General features: G+C 31.3%; 1 protein-coding gene across 4 annotated transcripts in view; it reads left to right on the forward strand.

The window, feature by feature from the left end:
• Positions 1 to 24,538, forward strand: part of LOC114336636 (golgin subfamily A member 4) — a 142,247-nt gene extending 117,709 nt beyond the window's left edge. For all 4 annotated transcript variants that reach the window (XM_050658063.1, XM_050658066.1, XM_050658067.1 and 1 more), the window contains 4 exons: positions 1,249 to 1,542; positions 11,406 to 11,581; positions 14,803 to 15,058; positions 21,514 to 24,538. In XM_050658063.1, the coding sequence (XP_050514020.1) occupies positions 1,249 to 1,542; positions 11,406 to 11,581; positions 14,803 to 15,058; positions 21,514 to 21,768 (981 nt within the window). In that variant the 3' untranslated portion in view covers positions 21,769 to 24,538. The remainder of the gene's footprint in view (positions 1 to 1,248; positions 1,543 to 11,405; positions 11,582 to 14,802; positions 15,059 to 21,513) is intronic.
• Positions 24,539 to 26,403: the final 1,865 nt, after the last annotated feature.

The following is a 26,403-nucleotide window of genomic DNA, read 5'->3' on the forward strand; positions in this document are numbered from 1 at the left end:
CGATTACATGAAATCAACCCCAACTCAAGAATATCCGTCACAAAAAAATCATAACATGTGATCTGTCTTTAAAAAGACAACCACATGCAACGGTGACAGTAAAATTCTCGCGTTAGAGATTCCATAGTAAATCACAAGGGAAAACATAAATTTTAGGTGAAACATCAAGACCATTAAACGTTAGAATAAGTGAACATCAGTCTTATATTAAAAATAGAGACTTTGATATATCTCAAATATGTCAACACGCATGGGATAATGAACATAGAGTTCAGTGGAGAAATTCAAGTATAGTCCTGAAAGAAACAGATAGTAAAAAGAGAAAAATCAAAGAAGCGGGTCTAATTATGCTAAATGAAACCAATTGTGTCGTAAATTCCTCGATAGAATGCAGTAGGATGTGGTTACCCATACTAAAAGAGGAAGTCAATAGAAAGAAAATACCACGATTAGTAAGTCAATAACATATCGAGTTCATACATATTTTATATTTTGGTATTATTTATATATCTATGTATTATTAATATTATTTATAATTTAAAATAACATTTGTACATATTAAACTCAGAATTTGGTATTACGTAGTTTTGAGAGTAAACAAAAGTAAGACCTAATACTCACGATGTCGGGATAGTATCACGAGGTTTTTTCCTGGTTTTCCTTCGTGATTTACTATGGAATCTCTAACGCGAGAATTTTACTGTCACCGTTGCATGTGGTTATTTAAAGACAGATCACATTTTATGATTTTTTTGTGACGGATATTCTTGAGTTAGGGTTGATTTCATGTAATCGAATGAACTATCTTTCAGTAAAGTCGTCCCAGGAACACAACTCATAAATATTGGCAATATCATTTTAAAGTCTTCTACTTTAAAATGTATAATATATGTCTGAATTGCCGATATAAAAGAGTCCTTTAAAATGTATAATATATGTCTGAATTGCCGATATAAATGAGTCAGATTTAATAAATTAGAAGAATTTTTTTACTAAGCAACAACATTTTTGTTTAATTCATTAATATTTTTTGTATTTTGACAACGACACCCGATTTGGGCCTCGAAACGTTAATAAAATCATTTTTTTAGTAAAATTGTGGCTTATTTCCCATCAAAACTAGTTAATTAAACATTCCGATTTCGCGTAATTACGGTTCAACTTAATCATTTCTATTCGATTTGTTAAAAGTTACAGAATAGGGCTGATTAGCTGTCTTCCATTTTCAATTACTAATCCTTTTTATAGGACGAAATATCGCAGGAAAAGGCCGACCTCATCAAACAAAAACTTGAACTGCTTCAAAGACTGAAATCCCAGCATTCCTTCGAATCGTCAGTAACTGTTACCAATGACATACCCGACGAACTGATAAAAAAAATTAGTGAGTTAAATAGCGCATTCATCGAAAATAAGAAGCTTGTGGATATGATAACGAGGATTTCGAATGAGAAAGCGCAAGTAGAGAACGAGCTAGAAATTGTTCGAGGAGCTGTGAAAAATTCCTCTGTGCAGCTACCCTCAAACGATTTGGCAGCTAGGGTGAGTATTTATTATAAGATTTTTTTCTAAAATAATTTCTAATCTATAGTAAAAGCTTCTTCTTCTTCTTCCTGCTTCCTTAATAGGGTCGCGCCTGTCCCATCTTCGGATGCCTCATCAGATATCCAGGTTGTCATTCCATCTCTTCCTTTTTTTTTTTGAAGTTATACTTCTTTAGGCGCGATTGAGATTGAGGGTGAATTTATATTGATCTGCGCGCATGCGCACACCGACAGATTGGTATTAGTCTTTATACGGGCTCTGATTGGGTGTTGAAATTATCTGTCAATAAGTTTTCAATATGGAGGTTATCGGTAAACAAAAATGTTGTATAATATATTAGTTTTTATTGTTGTGAGGACAGAAATAAAATCAAATTTATAATTATAGTGACTTTTTAAATAGTTTTGAAAAGCCACAGGTACGTAATTCTAAATGTTTCAGTTGTATTCCAATAAAAAATTATCTTCATACCTATTTGGAAAATGTAAAAAAAAATAATATACTTACCTAGTACTTGCTATGCTATACCCCTAGTAGGCAATGCTTTAATTTACATAATCTGATTACGAACAAACTTTCTACAAATTTTCATCTAATGTATCGTTTTCTTACTCTATATATTGTTGAATTTTAATTCGACAAAAATCAAACTAATAAAAATTCATGTAAACAAAATGTCAAAAAGTTGTTCAGTTTGTGTATATTCCCACATGACGTATACGCGAAGGTGGTGCAGTTTGAAATCGCTTCGACTCTCGTACGGCGGGATACACGGGAAGTAGGTTCAAGCCCAATGCAAGTTATATCATTTTTTTTATTTTTTTTATAGATTTTATGATTGTAAGTATATTATTATATAATTTTTTTCAGAAAATACGTATTGAATCAAAATTTTTGGTAACAATTATTGTTCAGAAATCATTTGTGGCATTTTTCAATGTTGTGTGTGTTTTATTCTTTTATTTTTTTAATTTTTGGTATTGTTTTAATAGAAATTTTTCGAAAGTAGTAGAGAAACTGTTTAAAGTATATTGATTTCGTTGAAATCATATTTTAGAAGTATAACTTCTTACGTGCGTACAAAGTACACACATTCTTTTTTTTATGACATAGCCAATTAGCCAGACTATTTGTTTTTGTTGTATGGTATTACAATAACAATTTTAAGTTAATATCTAAGCCTACTTATTATCTAAATTTACAGGGTGTTATAATATATTAATGGATACATTTTTCAATTTTGTGTGATATTTTTATAATTTTTAATTTTATTATCTAAGCCTATTTAAAATTTAAATTTACAGGACGTTACATATTCGTAAAGACATTTTAACGTCTGCTTATTTTTTGGAAAAAGAATTTCGTTTAAATTGACAGGTAAAGGACAATTTAGATCAATTAACTTTTCATACATCACTTTAATATTTTGTCTGTACTGTCCACACTCCAATATGAGGTGCTGTAGATCTCCCATTCCACCACAGGCGCAATATGGGTTATCACTGATACCTATGCTGTGTTTGTATGCTGGGGTTAGTGCGTGATTTGACCTCATTCTGTTTATTGTTTTTATAAATAGCCTATTTGATTCTTGTTTAAACCATCTCTCATTGGGAATTAGTGGTTGGCAATTTCTAAAATTTATTCCCGTTGTACTTTGGTTATATGCACGTTGCCAATTTTGTTTGCAATGGTTTTTACTGATATTATCTATATCGGTTACTGGTAGAAGTATGTTGTTTATGTTTCGTTTGGTTAAAGCTGCAGATTTAGCTAATTTGTCGACTTCTTCATTTCCAAATATTCCAGAATGTCCTCTAACCCAACAAATAATAATTGAACTGCCCGAGGAAGTAATATCATAATATAGACTCTTAATTTCTATCTCAATGTGGTTTAAACTTTTTGTCGATTGGATAGAAGTGAGTTTGTCCACAATACTTCTACAATCGGTGAAAATGATATAATTGTCCATACCAACAGAGGCTATATATTTTAGCGCAAGTAATAAAGCTGATAATTCGGCAGTATATATTGAAGCTTCATTAGGCAATCGGCATGATTCTTTGTATTCAGTAAAAATATATTGAAACATAGGCCACTTGTCTTTAATTATTATGTTGATAATACTGCCTGGAAGGTTTGAATCCATGTAATTTGTTTGTATTATCTTGGAAAAGAGAGTTTCAGGAGGTTTAGTGTAAATTGGAGGTATTTTATTTTTGTACATTTGAGTGTACATCTCTTCCTTGGCCTTCCTGTACTCCTTCGGCCGTTTTCTTCCTTCTCCCATTCTGCTTATATGGCTCTACCCTTCTTTTTTCTTTTCAGTGACCAGTCATTTATGTTATTCCGAGTATGAGATTTCAACAGCAGTGTTGTAGTGCCGACGTTGATAGTTAAATATAAACAAATCGGTAAGTATTTTGCTGTAATATTTTCAGAATACATTTAGGAAAGGTGTATTTATAATCTAAAAGATACAGTTACTTTCTGTTTTGAGAAGTTTTAGCAAAAACTTCACCTAAAAATTGTGTTGCTTAGAATCAACGTTGACGCTAAGTGGTAATGGTAAAAACATAAATTTTCTTTTCAGAAATATGGATATTCCTCCTCTTACGTGTTATGAAAAAAAAGAGCTACGTAGTTCCTGTTAGGGCAGATGTATCAGATACAGAAAGTATATCCGATGATGAGGACATAGAAAGTAAGCATTTTGATAAATGTTTTGTTGCAGATTCGGGAGATGAATATTATGAAATGCAAATAGATAGAACTATACGTAGTTGGTAATAGAAGAATTTGATATTGAGCAGGAAGAAATAGATTTGGAAGAGCCACAACCCAAGAAAATGAAAATACCTTATACATATTATACCAATACCTTAAAAATTTACAATGGACATAGCTGAATCTCTTTTTTACCAAACAGGTAAAATAAAAAAGAGGGGCGGCCTTCACTGAACGAGACGACCGAAAAAATTGTAACTCCTACGAAAAGTCGACCACATGACATCACTAGGAAAGACAACGTAGAACACTGGTTTATCTATGGACCAAACCGAAGATGAGGCTTTTCCAAGAATGGCTACACGACAATTCTGTCAAAAATGTGACATGAGACTATGGTTTACACCATATAAGAGTTGTTTTTTTAATTTTCATAACTCTCCATATATTTTTATCTTTGTTTTTTCTTGTAACTTTGTAAGTATTAAAGTTCAAGTCTGCCTATTTCTGTAGTTTTTCTTACATATTGTAAGCCCTAAAAAATTACTTTTGTTAGTGGTGATCTCTCGTTTGCACAATACAAAAATTTTAACCTCAAACTCTTAGTGTTGCTTTGGAGCAACGTTCTCATTATACCACTAATGGACAATGTTACTTGAGGGCAACATTTTCAAACTCCACTTTTTATACAAAAATTGCATATACCAACCCCACTGATGCGTTCATAGTCGCTTAAAAAACACACGAATTTTTAGAATTTTATTTCAATGAATTTAAGGTGTGACGGTTACAGGGTTAAGACATTCTGCTATTCTGCTGGATTATTTTACTGTCCACGTCCAGCTTCTACCTTATTGGATCTTTAGAGATTACTATAGGTACTGTTTGTTTTATTTGGTGATATTATCATGTTGAACTTTCTTGCTGTTATATTAAATTGATATAAAAGTCTCTGAAGGTCATCTTCACTCTCTGCAATAAGTATTAGTTCAGGGCGCATCTGTTCTGAGTTGGACGTTGAGAGGTGACTCAAATTTTTTTGCAGAAATTGCTTGAAAATAAATCAAATAATAATATTGGGGATATCCTCCCACTCAAAATGGTCCGGAACATTGTTTAAATAATCAAAATGTCAAAAATTGAAGGAAAAATTCGATTTTTTTCTTCGTTTTTTGATTATAACTTTAAAAGTATTCATTTCCGAGAAAAGTTGTACTAACATAAAAGTTGCGTAATTAAATTTCCTACAATATAGAATTGGTTAAAAATTTAAAAAATAGTCACCCTAATTGCAAAATAGCAATAATTGCGAAAAAACCATACAAAAACAAGTATTCGCATTTTACGTTTTTCAACAATTTATGCTACACTTAGGACCTTCATATTTCACCCAGAAAAACTTTATGATACAGTAAAACGATACTGTAAATTTCTTTAAGATCGGTTTAATAGATTTTGCAAAATAAATTTCGCAATCCAGCTTTCGCAAAAAAATTCATTTTTTCAAAATGTTACAGAACTGAAAATAAAGCAAATAGCAAGTTGATTTTTTTTTGCTTATAGAAGTTTACCGTACCTTTCATTTGCAATTTTCAAAATTAAAATCGATTAATTACCACGGCGTCAGAAAATTTTTGAAATAAACAATAATTTTTGGTGCTACGCGTAGGACAGCGGTGTTCGATTCACACAAGTTGATTTCCACCAAAATTTCTTCCAATCTTTATATAATATATTATTTTCTTACTCTATATTTTGTTGTATTTTAATATTTTAATTCCACAAAAATCAAACTAATTTTATTATTGTTTGTGAAATATTGTTTAAACAATTGCATATGTTTAAAAATAATAAACTTTTATTATTTAAGTTAAAATATCTGAACAAAGAAAGTTTTTGCTAATAAAAGTGTTATTTCAAAGGATAGAGTAGGTGTTTTTATTTTACAATAAACAAATTTATTTATTTATATCTAAATGTAATAAAAATTAAAATGTATCAATCACTATCAAAGGTCATTGGAATGCCCAATCAGAGCAAACTATCCGCTGTCCGGCGCGTAGCACCAATAATTAATGTTTAATTAAAAAAAATCCTGACGCCGTAGTGTTAATCGATTTTAATTTTTCAAAATTGCAAATGAAAGGTACAATACCTTCTATACGCAAAAAAATTTTCAACTTGCTATCTGCTTTATTTTCAGTCCTGTATCATTTTGAAAAAATGAATTTTTTTTACGAAAGGCGGATTGCAAAATTTATTTTGCAAAATCTATTGAACTGATCTTAATGAAATTTACAGTATTGTTTTACTGTATCATGAAGTTTTTCAGGATGAAATATGAAGGTCCTAAGTGTAGCATAAATGGTTGAAAACGTAAAATACGAATACTTGTTTTTGTATGTTTTTTTCACAGTTATTGCTATTTTGCAACAAGGGTGAATATTTTTTAAAATGTTTAACCAATTCTATATTGAAGGAAATTTAATTACGCAACTTTTATGTCAGTACAACTCGGAAATGAATACTTTTAAAGTTATAATCAAAAAACCAAGAAAAAAATCGAATTTTTCCTTAATTTTTTGACATTTTGATTATTTAAACAATGTTCCGGACCTTTTTGAGAGGGAGGATAACTCAAATATTATTATTTGATTTATTTTCAAGCAATTTCTCCAAAAAAATTTGAGTCACCTCTCAACGTCCAAATGTACTAATATTTTTACAGATGGGCCCTGGTCTATATGGCATCATCTGCATAGCATACTAGAGGTAATTTCTTCACCTATTCTTCACCCTATACTTAGATTTTTGACTTTATGAATAATTTCATCCATGATGAGGTTAAACAGCAGCGGGATCAAAGAGTCTCCTTGATGTATGCCTCTTTTCAATGTTGTCGGCTCTGTTAGTTTGTTATCAATTCTGGCCTATATGCTATTTCTTCTGTATATGTTTTCGATAGTCTTGATAATATCTGATGGTATGTTTCCTTTATACAGGGTGTCCAGAAACTCTACCAATAAACCGAGACAGGAGATTCCTCGGATAATTTTAAGACAATTTAACCAAATTCACCTAGTCCGAAACTGCTTCCTAAGGGAGCTAGAGCTCTTTGAAGATGGCGTCTTGTAATATGACTGTTCTTAAATACTTCCAGAACGCTTTTAGTTAGAAAAACGGAAATTGGTACACATATTTATCTTCCAGAGGTAAATCGATTCCATCCATTGTGAATTTCTAGTACCAGTCAAAGGCGTCCGTTTTGGGTAGGGCAACGGTTATTTTATCGCATAACTTTTTTGTCTTTAACTTTTAAAGCATTTTTGATACTGGATTATTAAAATTAAGGTATTATAGTACTAAAAGGTACTTTTACTTTAATTCGATAGGATACACCGTTTTCTAGAAAAATCGATTTGAAAATTTTTCGTTTTTTGAATATAAAAAAAGAATGTGTGTGTACTTTGTACGCACGTAAGAAGTTATACTTCTATTATATGATTATATGATTATAAACGAAATTAATATACTTTTTATTTATATTTTATTTAAATATTAAATTAATTTATACTTACTACTTCTCAAACATTTTTATTAAAACAGTGCCAAAAATTAAAATAATAAAAAAATAAAACACACACAAGTACATTAAAAATGCCACAAATGATTTCTGAACATTAATTGTCGGAAAAATTTTTAACTAAATACGTATTTTCTGAAAATAAAATTATATAATAAATATACTTACAATCATAAAATGTATAAAAAAAAATAAAAAAATAAAAGTTTCTATTGGGATTCGAACCAACTTACCAAGCGGCTGGTATTTGCGTTGTATTTTGAGTCACCCGCATTAAAACTTCGCCACAGAGACAGCTTGTCATTATGTGCGAAGATCGTCTAACTAAACAGATTAATCTTTTGACATTTTTAACTTATGTAAATCAAATTATTTTGATTTTGAATTGAAATGATTTAGAATTGAAAAAATACAACAAAACATAGAGTAAGAAAACAATATATTAGGTGAATATTATTTAAATAAAAGTATTACATACTACTTATGTATTTTCGTAGGTTCAAGGTAGGTATCGGAGCCCGTATAACGACTAATAAATTTCGCAATCACTTGCGTCGTGCAAAGTGGCTATGTTCAAATATCATAACAAAATTTGATCAACTATTTATAAAACACTTACCAGTGAAAGATTCTTTAGCTCTGAATAAGCGAGATCTGCGGCACTCATACTAGTCACAGTTTGATGAGCTTTCACAATCATCTCTTCTATGTAAATAAGTCCAAAAATATAATATGAAAACTATTTAAAAAGGCAGTATAACCATTAACTAACTTTTTGTTTGTTTGTTTCTCTTCCAACAAATTTTAAAACGCAACAAGCATACATTATAACCAAACCACAGTCCCACAGCTGTGCCACAGCTGCCATATTGGATAATTTTTGTCATGTCATTTGAACATCCAATCAGAACAAAGTTATAATGCGCATGCGCCCGGTCGCTAGGTTTTCCCATATAAAATTTCACCGTCATTACGCCCGTAAAGAAGTATAACTTCAAAAAAATTTCAAAAAAAAACTATTTAGAAAAACGAAAACAGGTACGTTTATGTATATTCTAGAGAGGAATCGATTTCATTAATTGCGAATGTCTAGTAAAGTCGGGTCCATAGATATTTCGTCCGTCGGCAAATTCAAACAGATAACATTTGTATGTTATGAAATTCGAGTAAACCGATGTCCCTTTGATACGGCACACGCCGGTATTTTTACAACCGGGTTACTCATCCTAAATCAATCAGTTTAACACTTGAGAATGTATACTTGGGCATTAGTACAGTTAAAATTGTTAGACGATTACATTTAGATGAAATATTAAGCAATATAATTGAAACTTTTTTCTACTTTTAAGGACAAAAAAGCAAGTTCATTAGCGGAACGTGATTCAAAATGATTCTGCAGATTATATTTGAAGCAATATTTGATTAAACATCTCATTTTTGGTATTAAAAATATATTAAATACATATATTAATTTGTCTGGACTAAATCTGGTAAAAGGTGGTCTGCAGTTATATTTTTGTTTGAATTTCCGACGGACGATAGATAGATGGTGTCAACTTTACCTGTCATATGCGTCCGTTTTGGGTAGGTCAACGGTCATTTTATCGCATAACTTTTTTGTCTTTAATTTAAAAAAAAATTGACACCAGATTATTAAATTATGAGGTATTCTAGTACTAAAAGCTACTCTTGCTTTAATTTGGTAAAATACATCGTTCTTTTTTTGAAAATTTTTTCAACTTTTTTTCAAATTCAGGAAAAGAAAAAGTTTCAAATCGATTTTTCTAGAAAACGGTGTGTCCTACCGACTTAAAACAAGAGTAGCTTTTAGTACTAGAATACCTCACAATTTAATAATCCAGTATAAAAAAGCTTAAAAGTTAAAGACAAAAAAGTTATGCGATAAAATAACCGTTGCCCCACCCAAAACGGACGCCTATGACTGGTACTAGAAGTTCACAATGGATGGAATCGATTTATCTCTGGAAGATAAATATGTGTACCAATTTTCGTTTTTCTAACTGGAAGCGTTCTGGAGGTATTTAAGAAAAACTAATTACAAGACGTCATCTTCAAAGAGCTCTAGCTCCCTTAGGAAGCATTTTCGGACTAGGTGAATTTGGTAAATTGTATTAAAATTATCTGAGGAATATCCTGTCTTCGTTTGTCGGTAGAGTTTCTGGACACCCTGTATGACAGGTGAATTACGTCATTCAGCTCTACACAGTGAATGCCTTTTGTAGATCTATGAAGCAACAGTAAGCCGGGACGTTGTATTCTAGTGATTTTTCCATGACTTGCCTGACGACAAAAACTGCATGGTTACAGGATCGTCCGGATCTAAAGCCTTGTTGTTCATCTGCTAGATCTATTTCGTTGCTGATTTTGGTGGTTATGACTTTTGTGGTCAGTTTCGGAGCGGTACTGAGCAGCTTTATTCCTTTGTAGTTTTCGGGTACCGTTTTATCACCCTTTTTAAACATTAAGATCGTTGTGCTAGTGCGCCAGCTGTTAGCTATTATATGTCCCGAAAGAATTTTTTGTACAAGTATCCTTAGTTGTTCAGTTAATATGTTTCCACCGTATTTCAGCATTTCATTTGGAATCTTGTCCGGTCCTGGAGATTTACGGCTTTTCACCGTAATAGGATTTAGGATGTTCCTTTTCATAGGCATTTTTCAGTGCGTCACAAATGATAGAAAAAAAAAGGTAAGTCCGTGATAATACACATTTATAACATTTATTCTAACATGACATTTTAGTTAAATCTGACAGTTGTCACATTTTATTTGCAATTTGGCATAAAAACAAATCAATTGTGTTTATTGCATCTATAAAATGGTATTTTCTTTAATTTGTATAGCTTTATAAATTGTACAGATTATATTCGTAGATATATTATATAATTCGTAAATAATTTTTTTTCGATTATAGCGCCATCTATCGACAACTAGAATAAATGTTATAAATGTCTAATCACGGACGTGCCTTTTTTCTGTCACATACAATTTAATGCGTTAGAATGAAATCGAAAAACTGTGACGCACTTATGAGAAAAATATTACATTTAAAGAATATCAGAAAATTCTAATTTTCTTTTGTAGCTCACGAATATTTGTCAATGTATTTTTGTTAAATTTAATTTGAAAACTAGAACATTTGTTTACCTTATTATGGAAAATAAACACTTATTTATTGATTCGATTTTTATATACAGTGTGTTTATTTCATAGCGATTTCCATATTAAAAATGGTCTTGACTCGTTAAATACCCGGTGTAGTAGTGTCAAACTCCAAATAAAATAACAAGGGGTATGGCAGGAATCTAAATATGAGAAAATATACAGGGAGTCCCATTTAAAAATTGTATGTTTGCTTTATACTTATTTATTAATCACCCTGTAAAATTCGCCATATTATGCAAGCCTGTAACCTGGATATTTAATGTCGCACTAAAAACTCGCCCTGTATATATTTCTAAAACAATGTTTGTGCACACTTTTTTTTCGTCTTTTGAGAAAATTTAAATGATTTAAATTTTTTATAGGCTGATTATTTATTTGCGAAGACTCTTAAGCTGGAGAGTACGAAAAAGGCATTAGTGTTTCAAAAGCGGTACCTCATGAAGTACTTGCTAACTCAAGGAGTAGTTGATGTGTTACCTGATCCTGTAACACAAAGAGCAATGTTTAGGCGAGATTTTTCACCGAAACATAGATTTAGGTAAGTTTATAATTACTACAAATAATACATAGATCGATATCATCATCATGGCATCTACACTCCTAGCGGAGTGTGTGCCGCTCTCTTTGGGCTCTTCCTATTCATTAGTCAAGGGGAATCAGTCCGCATTAACTTTTTGGTTTTACATAGGAAACTTGCACATAAAAATATTTTTGCATAAAATTGTTAATTAATGTTTAAAAATATTATATTCAAAATATTACATATTAACAATGGATAGCGTACGTACAACAGCTGACAATAGTTCCGCGTCCAAAATTTCCGTTTCAAACAACTTCAAAAGCGCGAGCTGGGGTCTGACGTCACCAACCACTGTGTTCTCGTTCGCCCGTTCGGTGAGCTATTACATTGAATGCATTTTGCCATTGCTAGTTGTGCGTGTCGAATAACTGTCTTGTTTGCTCGGTGTTTATATTAGTGTATTTAGTGTATTTAGTTTATCAAAATGGAAAACAAATCTGCGCAATATAAGTGCTATATAGTGCAGGAATGCCAAAGCACAACTGTCAGAACATCCAACAAATTTTTTTTTAGTCTACCAGTAGAACCAAAAACGTCGATTGAAATAGCTTAAGGCATGCAGGCGAGATAAAAAGGATATTTCACAAAGTAGCAAAGGTCTTTATGTCTGTGAGGATCATTTCGATGTAAGTACTAATTAGGTACCTAATACGAATAAGACATTTTCTATTTCCAGAAAAATTAGGTAGTTGTCGTTTCATGAAATGTGCCTTAAACTTGTTTAATGTGTTGCAGTTGGACCAAGACATGGATAACTATATAAAGTCAAGATTATGGGTGGTCCCAAAATTATTAAGTCAGGTGTTGTCCCGCACATATTTGATTGTTAACCAGACAGAAAACGAACTTTTTCTGAGCCCATGAGGGAAGCTGCCCCTAAAAGGGTTAAACGACAGCTTCTTGAAGATATCGCTTCTACATCTAACTCTGTTCTAGAGGACAATGATGATAATAGACAGTGTGGTCCTAGTTTCACAAACTTAGTTCAACCAGGACCTGAATTAAACCAACCAGCTTTACCTCAAAAACTGAATAATGGATCAACACAGACTCACATCAAAATCAGAAGTAAAGGTAATCAGTTTAAATTTCAAAGGAGTGTTACAGTCGGGCTGTTGCCATTAAAAATACATAATAAGGATGCAGGAACTTCACCTATAAAAGACTTGCAAACATCATTTGAAGATACAAAAAGTGAATCATGACGTTCTCTATTTGCAGATAATAGTGAATATAGTGGTAGTGATGACTATTGGTACAATGAAAGTGATTCTTTATCTTGTGATGAAAATTCGAAAGAAGAGGAAGCAAAACAATTTAAAATGTTGTCTCTGAAGTGTAAGTGATGAAGTTACAATACCGACCTAGATTGTATACGTCTCAATTAATGGAAATATATTGTAAAACGCAAACAATGCATCTATTTTTAACTCTAAAAAAGAACAGGACACACATTTATGTCTCTTGGAGATGATTTCGGCATAAGCGAAAGCAATGCTCCGAGAATATTTGCAAAATCTGTTCCATGAATTAGTAAATATTTAAGATCTTGTATTTTTAATCCCCAAGTTAGTCCAGTTAAATTAAACTTACCCTTAATATTTCAATTAAAGACGATTAAAATGTACTATACATTCCCCAGAATAGCCTAATCGCTTTCTTTTGAAAAACCCCCGTGAGTAATAATATCTACTTATGCGTTTTAAGCACTTTGAAGGTAGCAATTTCTAAAGATTTATAAATTTCACTTTGAAGCTAATTAAACTGATTGTAGAACTGTGCAAGAATACAAATAATATCTGGTAATTTCCAGATGCTGTTTCCAGCCAGAATTCTTTCATTGATTACTATTTTTATATCATTAGTTCCATTAAATGAGACCCCAAGATATTTAAAGTGTTCTACCATTCCAAACTCATATTAGCCAGTATTTAACCTTGTTACAAACTGTATTTTTCTTGAGAAAATTAGGTATTTTGTTGTATTTTTATTTATTACCAAACCCCTCTTAATGCTTCCTTGCCCAACTTCCCAAATTCTTCCTTTAAACTGTTTTAGGTAAAATATAGATTTATATTTTTATTAACCCTTTTGTCCAGGAAAGTGATAAGAAAGGATAAGATATTGAAAATATCTTATCCAAGTGTAGTTCCAAGTTCCTGAGTATTTCCAATATTCGTGAAATTTTTAAACAACTTTAACTGATAATATAATTAACCATACTGAAGTAAAAACTTCTTTTGTATATTTTACAACATTAAATACACCTTATCTTGGTACCTATCATATAGGTGGCGTACATAGAACTAATTTTCCTTTTCTTTCAAACTAAATAAAACTGTTTGCCTTCTTTCTCAAATTTAATCACCGATGACGTCACTGACTTGCATTTTATCTACCTAACACTAACAACAGTTCTTTCTGTAACAGAGAGTAGAGAGTTGCCTTATATACTTTTACAATAAAATCTAATTATTATAATTTAAATTTCAATTTTATACAGTTACTAATATATAATCCAAAAATTTTTAAACAACAATAATAATTTGAAATTCATAACCAAAAATTGACTACCTGTCTTGTCATGTCACTTCGGTCTGATAATTGGATTGTCATCTGCTTCACTTTAGTTGGTCTGTGTCCATTGAACTGGCAAGAACCACGAGTTCTTAACGAGCAGGGAACCATGTTGCCCTTTGAGCACTCCTAGCACATTTCATCTTGTAACATCGACTTGGAGTCGCTACAAATATCACTTAATTATTATGTAAACCATTTATATCGATGTAACCTTTTTAAATAAGTTGCTAGTTTCTTTTATGAAGCAGAACGTAAGTATTGCCACATTTTTCTTTAACCTAGTCACAATTTTAAACCTTTTGCATTCATTTTAACTTGGAAATACTTCGTTCTAGGCACTGAGGATGATCTGATTCAGATTGAAAACGTTTTGCAAATCCTTTTGGAGGACTTTTATGTTTTTTAATAAAACTTTTTATACCAATATACATAAGAAGTTTTTACTTCAGTATGGTTTTTTAACTATGGTATACAGCCAGCTACGGGGACTTTCCCATTGATTTTGATAATATAATTATCACATAATTTTGTCGTATCTATATTCATAACTATCTTCACAACAGAAAAAACAATTTACTAAGTCATTTGTACTTGTTTAGGGCTGCAGTATTTGTGATCATCTCAATATCCCGAATCAAGTTCCTCGTGAAACGATGGCACAGTGGCGTGCGAATCGCCGAAAGGATAAATTCCCGCCATTATAAACAGACTCGTAGGAAAAACGATGCCACCGTGGTATCGGCACATTTCCAGGTCGGGCAACCGGTCTCTAATCAGTTTTTCCTTAACGCTCCCCCTGCAGGACCGACGTTGAGGAATCCTAATCAGTTTGTGCAGTTTAAGGAAGATGCTAGGGTGAGTATTATTTACTAAAATACGAAAAATCTGTTTGGATGAGGAGTTAAATTTGAAAATATTTCTTAATATTTTTTTCGAATTCCCGCTTACGATTATGGAGATATAATCTGCAGGACCGGCGATAACGGGCCTGCAAGGGATGCACTGCAGGCCAGAATGAGCTTTTTTCTGCTGATGTTATGCAAAATACTAAAATAGAAAAATTAATTTTAAATGTGGTTTAAATTAGTCATAATGCCATAATCTCTGTTTGTTAGTTTTGCACTTATATTAACGAAAACCCGAATAAATGTAAAACCAAATTTCACTATACAATGTCCGAATATACCAATGACATAAAATATTTATATTTACGACGCTGAAAAATACTAACCTAGAAATTACAATAATTGTCATTTTACCCGTTGACATTGTGCAACTGCTATCAAGATCGATTACTTTTGTGTCAAATTATCTTTATTCGCATCATTGATTGGTTATCTATTTAAAATATTGTAATCGCCAACCAATTATACATCTGTAAGTTTAAGTAGTTTTAATATGCAAATACCCGTCATCGAATACTTACTTTTTTAAGTTCTATGTATAATAATCACGGAGGTACGATTTTTTCTGTCACTTCCAACTTTAATGCGTTAGAGAATTCGGTAATCTATATCGCACTGAAAAAACGGTTTGGGATGAACTGTATTTGCAAATATTTTCCAACGCTACTCCTATCTATCCAAATTTTACCTACATGCTTTTTGAGTAATAATTGGACTTCCTCATACTAATGCCGCATCCTCTATATATTAAACGAATTAAAAAACTACTTATGTAATACGTATTTATTCATAACTATTATTAATTTCGCTATAATGCTCCTCGGCTACATAATCAACTTTTTCGTAATGTTTGTCTATATATTCAACACTTTCAGATCTATTTTTCTTCTTAAATGATACCTGTTGCTTAGGTGTAACCTTAGTGTCTTTACTACCCTTACAACAAACACTTTTATACCGACCTATTTTTACGAGTACACCAAACACCAACTGAGCACCAATCATTCCCAACAACACAAACAACAGTAAATTTCCTTCTTCTTTGTTTTCAAAACTTGTACACTTTATGGGTGCCGGAGGATATTTTTCTAAATCAGACATTGTTTCGAAAAAAGTAATGTCATCTCGCGGTCGTAGCAGTGAATCTAAAGTGTTCTTTTGTGTTTTGGTGTTTTGGTCTTCTTGAGCAACAGTCTTCTTGTAGTCGTACACAAATATGTGATCTATTTCAGTCCTCCATACTGTCTTATTCAAAACTTTGTCCATCTTAACTAATCTTAACAAATACTGTTGTTGGTTATAATCAAACCTAATGTAACGGATTGGTGGTATGTTAGTTATAGTCCATTCTTCCACTGGTCCACTAAATATGTTATCTAATTCTGGATTTTTTTCGTCAGTGGTATTCCAGGACCAAAAGGCACCCGTTTTAACATCATAACATACCCCTTCCGAGTATACACATTTTGTGGTATTCGGCAACATTACTGTATCGTTTAGGCTATTCCAGACAGCATGTCTGAGGTAGATACACTTGTCAAGATTTTCAGTGAGGTCCCAAAGCTTAGTTATGAACGGTGCATTCGTATCGTTTCCATGCATAAACTTTAGGAGAGATTTTGGGCACGTTTTGTTATGATCAAAACAAATATTTTTCACTGTTATATTTTTTTGTAGCTCTACTGTACCAATGGTGTAATATTTCGTCCCTTTGACGCCTTTAACGTATTCTTTGCCTGATACAAGCGCGATTATGGTTGAAAATATCACAACTTGAATGCCAAACATATTTTTTATACTAAGGTGGATTTACTGAATTTAAAAGTAAAAATAATTATTCTGATAAGGATACGTGGTGGCTATGGTGGTTTTGTGGTTGTAATATCCGAACTATCATTAGAAATTTTAACTGAGATTTTTATTTTCTTTTTCTTGGAATTGTGGAAATAATATTTATGTGAGAATATTCATTTTGCGGAAAAATTTAGGAAAAGACAATCAAACTTGTGAGATCCAGCGTTGTATAGGCTTGTGAAGGACAGCATTTGGTAAGATGCGACATATTCTAAAAGGAACGCTACCGATTTGCTTGAAGAAAAAGAATGTGTGTGTATTTTGTACGCACGTAAGAAGTTATACGATTTATACTATTATATGATTTCAACGAAATCAATATATGTACTTTAAACAGTTTATTTATATTTTATTTAAATATTAAACTAATTTTAATACTCACTACTTTCCAAAAAATTTTATTAAAATAATACCAAAAATTAAAAAAATAAAAGAATAAAACACACGCAAACACATTGAAAAATGAAACAAAGAAATGATTTCTGAACAATAATTGTTGACAAAAAGTTTAACTAAATACGTATTTTCTGAAAAAAAATATAGTAAATATACTTACAATCATAAAATGTATAAAAATATTTAAAAAAATAAAAATGTGCATTGGGAATTGAACCTGCGTCTATAAGGTTGTTAGATTTTGAACTCACCGCACGCAGAACTTAGCTAGCGAGACATTTGAATGATGTGGGAAGATATAGCAACTAAACGTTTTAAACTTTTTTGACAGTTGCTTCTTCTCTTAGTTTAATTAAATAAGTTTGATTCTTGCGGAAGTAAAATATTAAAATACAACAAAATATAGCCTAAAAAAAGCAATTTATTAGATATGAAGATTGGTAGAAATTGTATTGGTAATCAAATTATGTAAATCAAAGCATTACCTACTATTTAGCTAGGTACCTACATTTTCCAAATAGGTATGTAGGTCCTAATCTTTTATTACAATACTGAAACATTTAAAATTACTTACCTGTTGCTTTTAAAAACTATTTAAAAAGTCACTACAATTATAAACTTGCTTTTTGTGTCGGTCCTCGCAACAATAAAGACCAATATACTACATACAATTTGTTTACCCATAACCTTTGACGTATTAATAAAATAACCGACATATTGAACAATTGTTGACAGGTCATTGTAATTACCCAATCAGAGGACGTATAACGTTTAAGCTGATTTTGATGATTTCGCGCACATAAATTTACTCCAACGCGCCTAAAGAAGTATAACTTCAAAAATTTTACAACAAATGCATACTGCCGGTAATAATATAAGTATAAGCCGGATGTCCTACATCTCTGCATCTTTATACAATAACCTGAATACTAAATAGTGCTTCTCTGGGTCCAAGTTTATTGCGGAACCCAAACTGTGGATCACCAAGTTGTTCTTCTATTTTTGGTATATCCTAGAGTGCAAAATTCGTAGAAATATCTTTAAAACGTGACTCATCAAGCTGGTAGTCACTACATCTTTTCGCAGTTGCTTTTTAGATATCGTCTCAAAAGTCGACAGCACCTAATCCGCTGGTATATAGCTTTGACCTGAACTTTAAATTTTAAAGTTTAAACTAAATGTATTGTGCTATTTACAAATTGATTTTGTGGTATAAGGTATTTGTTTAAACCTTAAAAATCATCCTTTATAGAGTAATGAATAAAAATTGTTTCCTATAAATTCAAATTGAACAATGTTGTCAGTGCAATCATTCAAAATCTCCTAATTATTGTTAATACTGTTTCTTAATGTCTGGCAGTGTCATTTCAAGCTTCACGTTAATATTACATACTTTCGGGAAGCTACTACAAAAAATGTTTTTATAGTCAGTTCGATAAACTCAGACACAATTGGCTAGTGATTTTAGTAAGTAATTTAAAAAAAAATAATTACTATACAGGGTGATTGATTAGTGGGGTAAACCTCAATAGATCCGCTATAGTAATAGATAGTAATAAAAGTTAATAACAAAAATTGTAGCCAACTTTGAGCTTCACATTACAACATTAGTTAGGGCCAATTTCTCATATCGAGTTCAACTCCAGTTTAACCTGAACTTCTAGTAAACGTCAGTTTAAAGTCAAAATCGTCTTTCTCAATTCACGTTCAATCGATGGCAGTTTAAACTTGAACGATGCTTGAACGGTGGAATTCGGCCGTTCAAAGATTTCAGAACTCAGTTCAGATGATTTCATGGACTACGCATGCGTTGCATTAACACCAAACGCTGTCATAATATAATTATATCCTATTTTATTATATTAAGCCTAACGATAAACGATAACATTATTTTTGTTTTTATAATATTTATTTATAATTATTAAAATGACTATTTGACTATAAATACTTAAATTTAACTTTATTCAAAAACAGCATAAAAAATGTAGTTCAAAATGGCGACAGTTTTTTACCTTTTGCCATCTATTGGCATTTCTCGAAAGCTGTAGAACGACCACTGACATGAACGGGCAATGAGAAATGCATTCCAAACAAAACTTAAGATCACCGGTGAACCTGGTTCAACTGAACCATAGATTACCGCAGGTATGAGAAATCGACCCTTATTAGTATGTTACAGGTTGTTCGATAACACAGTGGCAGACCAAACTTGTTTTTTTAAATGGAAAACCCTATATTTTATTTATATCCGAAATCCTGTTGACTTCTCCATCTCAAAAATATAAAGGTTTGTTATGGTATACAGGGTATTTACAAAGTTATAACCAATTTTGTATGAAAACCGTAACAAGTTTAACTCCCTATATAAATAAAAATAAGCACAACAGCAATGGTTTATTAATGCCATATTGTTTTATTTCTTGTCAAAATTTTTTAAGAATTATGGACATTGCTAATTTTCTTTATATCAAATACAGGGTGAGCCAAAACGCAAGTACATTATTTTCTCTTAAATGTTAAATGGAACACCCTGTATTTTATATTATTATTGAAAAGTAACATTACCGTACTTTAATTTTTATATAACATTCCCTATGTCCAAATTTATTAGTTTTCGAGATATCTTCATTTTTCTGAGCAAATTATTTGATCAGTCTAAATTTATCTAAATTTTAAGTAAGCCATGACTGAATTGACAATTGACGATTACTGATTATAAATCCGGTAATCAATGTAAAAATGTAGCAAATACAGAAATAAAAATAATTTATTAGTAATACATTTTACAAAAAAAAACACAACCACAACATGCAACATTTTTGAAACAATTAAAAACTACTTTTTTAGGTAAATGTAACAAATAAAGAAAGAAAATTAGGAATAAATTTTACAAAAAACACACAAACACAAAATACAACATCTGGTGAAGACAATTACACTACTTTTGTATGTAAATGTAAGAATGTAACAAATAAAGAACGAAAAATAATTTATCAGTAATACATTTCGCAAAAAAAACATGTTTGAAAAAATTAGAAGCTACTTTTAATAAAATGTTTTTAATATTTAATTACATAAGTTGTTCAAAATTACCTCCTAACACATTTATGCACGCCTAAAAACGATCATTGAATGAGATTCTTACTCTACGAAGCATTTGTAAATTAACACATCGAAATACACTTTGTATTCTATTTTTCATCTCATACCTTGTTGTTGGAGGTATTTTATAAACTTCATTATTAACGTATGTAACTCCAAAAAATTAGTCCAGTTTGTTAAATTCTGGTGATTTGGGTGGCCACGCTACTGGTCCATTGAAAAATGAAAATATCTCGAAAACTAATAAATTTAGACATAGGGAATGTTATCTAAAAATTAAAGTACGGTAATGGTACTTTTCAATAGTGATATAAAATACAGGGTGTTCCATTTAAAATTACTGAGAAAATAATGTACTTGCGTTTTGACTCACCCTGTATTTGATATAAAGAAAATTAGCAATATCAATAATTCTTGAAAATTTTGACAATACGTTAAAAAATATGGCATTAATAAACCATTGCTGTTTTGCTTATTTTTATTTATACAGGGAGTTGAACTTGTTACGATTTTCATATAAAATTGGTTATAACTTTGTAAATATCCTGTATAACGTAACAAACCTTTATATTTTTGTAATGGAGAAGTTAACAGGATTGCGAATTTAAAATAAAATTTAGGGTGTTCCATTAAAAAAAAACATAAGTTTGGTCTGCCACTGTGTTATCGAACACCCTGTAACATTCTAACTAATTTTGTAATGTGAAGCTCAAAGGTCGCTACAATTTTTGTTATTAACTTTTATTGCTATCTATTACTATAGCGGATCTATTGAGCTTTACCTCACAATCAATCACCCTGTATAGTTAATAATTACTAAGTAATTAGTAATGTTGCCAATTTTAACAAAATTGGCAAAAAACAAAAAAAAATACCTACTAAAGTCACTAGCCAGTTGTGTCTGAGTTTAGCGAACCGACATTACCATCAGTAACAATGATACCTTTTCCGAAAATCCCAGTGAACACTATTCCTTTATCCGAGCTTGAGATAGGCACGTTCATTACTAAATAAAAAGACTCTCTAAACTATCACGACTATTTTCTCTTCTAGGAGACCCGAGAACGGCTAGAAGCAGATAGAGAGTCTGCCAGGAGCGAAGAGTTTTATCCAGAACGATCAGCACCCTGGTCCGGAACGACACCACCTTCAAAAGAAAGACGAAGTAGAATAACGATAGGGAACGCCGTATTAAACAAAGAAGACATGAATCCACTCAAGGCTCCTCAACTTCTAGCTCAGTTTGTGGAGAGATTTGACCAAATTCAAGAAAAGTTGGGTGTAGTGTTAGAGTCTGACTCAACGTGAAGTATTATATGTATCTATTTTTTATATCATTACAAGAAAATTGTTATTAATTTGTTTAGTTACCATATAGTATATGAAGAAGTTAGGTTAAGTTGAATCAGGTTATTAATAAATTTTAAGTTCAATTGTTTGTTTTTAGTGACTGTGTCAGTAGATCAATAGTGCCATTTTTTTGTGTAGCAAACATTATTGGTGTTAAGATGCGCGAAATGATGTATTTTCGTCTCCTTTGCGCATAACCAGATCTGAGGTTAGGCATTCATTTGGTGAGTGTCTTCGAGGCATTTATAAAAAAATTTTCACTAGTAATACCACTAGAGGTCAAATTATTTCCGGAAATTTTTTTGAGATCATGAATATTTTGAAAATTTCCCGAGTCGCAGACGAGGGAAATTTTCTAAAAATATTCATGATCAAAAAAAAATTTCCGGATATTAATTTGACTTCGCGTGGTATTCGGTAAGAAAATTTCACACTAAATTTGTATTTGAAAATCCAAAGCTGCATGAATAGATTAATAGCGCGCCATAGCTTTGTCAGCAATTATTTAGGCTTTCAAATTCGTAATTTCTACTCATTGTAGTTGCATGGGAATACCATTTCAAGATAGAAAATAGTATATTCTTCAATTTTACATAAGTTTTGAGTAACTACAAGTGATAGAAAATGAATCAAAACTAAATTATGTAAACAAATAAAAACCAGTCTGTCAAAAATGTTCTGTTATTGTAAACGTCAAAAAATTTCCACTATAATTCGCTGTTGGGTACCCCACGAGCAAAAAATTTCCGATAAAATACCTCCGTTGCCATGGTGATCTGTCAAAATAACGTATTTTGATTGGTTCAAAATTACAGGTGTGGAATTTTCACTAGTAATACCACTAGAGGTCAAATTATTTCCGGAAATTTTTTTGAGATCATGAATATTTTGAAAATTTCCCGAGTCGCAGACGAGGGAAATTTTCTAAAAATATTCATGATCAAAAAAAAATTTCCGGATATTAATTTGACTTCGCGTGGTATTCGGTAAGAAAATTCCACACCAAATTTGCATTTGAAAATCCAAAGCTGCATGAACAGATTAATAGCGCGCCATAGCTTTGTCAGCAATTATTTAGGCTTTCAAATTCGTAATTTCTACTCATTGTAGTTGCATGGGAATACCATTTCAAGATAGAAAATAGTGTATTCTTCAATTTTACATAAGTTTTGAGTAACTACAAGTGATAGAAAATGAATCAAAACTAAATTATGTAAACAAATAAAAACCAGTCTGTCAAAAATGTTCTGTTATTGTAAACGTCAAAAAATTTCCACTATAATTCGCTGTTGGGTACCCCACGAGCAAAAAATTTCCGATAAAATACCTCCGTTGCCATGGTGATCTGTCAAAATAACGTATTTTGATTGGTTCAAAATTACAGGTGTGGAATTTTCACTAGTAATACCACTAGAGGTCAAATTATTTCCGGAAATTTTTTTGAGATCATGAATATTTTGAAAATTTCCCGAGTCGCAGACGAGGGAAATTTTCTAAAAATATTCATGATCAAAAAAAAATTTCCGGATATTAATTTGACTTCGCGTGGTATTCGGTAAGAAAATTCCACACCAAATTTGCATTTGAAAATCCAAAGCTGCATGAACAGATTAATAGCGCGCCATAGCTTTGTCAGCAATTATTTAGGCTTTCAAATTCGTAATTTCTACTCATTGTAGTTGCATGGGAATACCATTTCAAGATAGAAAATAGTGTATTCTTCAATTTTACATAAGTTTTGAGTAACTACAAGTGATAGAAAATGAATCAAAACTAAATTATGTAAACAAATAAAAACCAGTCTGTCAAAAATGTTCTGTTATTGTAAACGTCAAAAAATTTCCACTATAATTCGCTGTTGGGTACCCCACGAGCAAAAAATTTCCGATAAAATACCTCCGTTGCCATGGTGATCTGTCAAAATAACGTATTTTGATTGGTTCAAAATTACAGGTGTGGAATTTTCACTAGTAATACCACTAGAGGTCAAATTATTTCCGGAAATTTTTTTGAGATCATGAATATTTTGAAAATTTCCCGAGTCGCAGACGAGGGAAATTTTCTAAAAATATTCATGATCAAAAAAAAATTTCCGGATATTAATTTGACTTCGCGTGGTATTCGGTAAGAAAATTTCACACTAAATTTGTATTTGAAAATCCAAAGCTGCATGAATAGATTAATAGCGCGCCATAGCTTTGTCAGCAATTATTTAGGCTTTCAAATTCGTAATTTCTACTCATTGTAGTTGCATGGGAATACCATTTCAAGATAGAAAATAGTATATTCTTCAATTTTACATAAGTTTTGAGTAACTACAAGTGATAGAAAATGAATCAAAACTAAATTATGTAAACAAATAAAAACCAGTCTGTCAAAAATGTTCTGTTATTGTAAACGTCAAAAAATTTCCACTATAATTCGCTGTTGGGTACCCCACGAGCAAAAAATTTCCTATAAAATACCTCCGTTGCCATGGTGATCTGTCAAAATAACGTATTTTGATTGGTTCAAAATTACAGGTGTGGAATTTTCTTAAAAAAAAATTATAGTTTAACCGCTCAGATTCCGGAGTTGAACGTAATGTCAAACCATGTAATGACCGCCTGTCCCGATTGACTCTAACCGACATACTTACCATATTAATAGCTTAAACATGTTGTTTATTTGTTATAATTTAGAAATAGGTTTTTTGTACATTTTATATAATAAAAGTCCATTTTTATTATTTTTTTTTGTTCTAAACAATCTTCTTAGTACCAAATAATCTTCTTTAGATGTCGTGTCTATATTCAGACGTTTGCCATCATCATGTTTACAATTTCATGAAACCTTTCTCTTTCGGCTGTTGCGCGAAATAATAGGGAACTTGCGCATTTTTTTTATTACATAATAATGTTCAGTTTTGTTTAAAAATGAGATTTGCAAAATTTCACGCTTTAAAAACTCGTAATAACTTAAAAATACAAATTTAAAGTCTTCTGCGGTATAAAATAGTTCAAAAATTGAAGAAAATCTTCTGTGTAAAAGGTATATTTATTTATAAATATAAGTAAATATACCTTTTACAGAAGAAAATCTGTGTAAAAGGCATATTTATTTATAAATATAAATAAATATACCTTTTACACAGAAGATTTTCTTCAATTTTTGTAATTGATGGTATACAGCCAGTTAAAGGAAATTTTTCCTTATGGATTTTAAAATAGTTCAAACGACCCGTGACGTCACGTAATTATATTTTATTTATGGTTATATTTATATTTTAATGACATTCCAGTGGTGGCGCATGTAATCATATGGAGCCTTTCTCACTAGACGGTTGTTGGAACGTTAGGTGAAGTCGCCGTGTTTATGCCGTCCCTCGCAGACGGCAGCCGTGCCGTCTTTACGCACCCAGTAGCATAGGGGACTTAATGCATCTTTTCATATGATACTGTCATTCAGTAGCACGAGGGTAGTTTCGTTGGTTGTTTGGTACATTATTTTCATTTACACTTTGTGGCTGTTTGAAATAGGTGCATATATTTTATATTATGATGTCTCAGATTGATAGTGAAATATTAATAACATTAATTGAAGCGAGACCTGTTATTTGGGACAAAACAATAAAACTATATAAAGATAGAAACTTGACGAGAAATGCTTGGAATGGTGTATGCCGTGCACTTAACAGTGAATTTGACGAATTAGGTGATAAAGAAAAAAACACATTTTATAAGTACAGCAAAATTAATTATATGTTACTGATAACAACAGTAAATAAAACTGCTAAGTATATTATACTAAACTTTATTTTACATAGTTGCAATTAACGTTGAGTACAGAGGGTGTTCCACCAATATGTGTGAATATAAAAATATATAAATCGTATTTTTTGGCGTTAATAGGATGGTCCCAATGAATTATATACCTATACCCATATAATATATACCTTTTATTCTACGAAATTATATTTAGTTTTATAGGGTAAACGAGTCAGTGAAGACTGGAGTAGGGCGGCGGTCACGTCTTGTGTGAAATTATCTAAAAACAACATTTAAAACGAGGGGAACAACATTTAAAAATGAATGAATGACAGAGGGTCTTTTAAATTCTGTACATGGAAAACATAGATTGTAATGTTGCTCTGAAGCTGTTTCCTTGTGGAATTTTTGTAATAAACTATTCTAAATGGGAAATAAGCCACAATTTAACTAAAAAATAATTTTATTAACGTTTCGACGCCCAAATCGTATGTCGAAACGTTAATAAAATAATTTTTTTTAGTTCAATTGTGGCTTATTTTCCATTTAGAATAGTTTATTACATAGATTATATGAGCTAATCCAAGATCCCACAAATAACTTAGTAGAACAACGATTATAAAAACAAATTAAGACTTTTAATTAAAAACAAGAAATAATAACTGACAAAATAGAAATTGCAAATGAATTAAATACGCATTACAGTACGTTAGGACAAAAGAATGGACAAAAAATACCCATTTGTAACGATACATATCAGACATCGTATCACGTACTTACCTCAGCCACAAAGTGTAAATAAAAATAATATATCAAACAACAGAGCAAAATATCTTCGTGCGACTCA

The sequence above is a fragment of the Diabrotica virgifera genome, chromosome 8 (genome assembly GCF_917563875.1).
Source record: "Diabrotica virgifera virgifera chromosome 8, PGI_DIABVI_V3a".
In the NCBI taxonomy this organism is placed as follows: Eukaryota; Metazoa; Arthropoda; class Insecta; order Coleoptera; family Chrysomelidae; genus Diabrotica; species Diabrotica virgifera.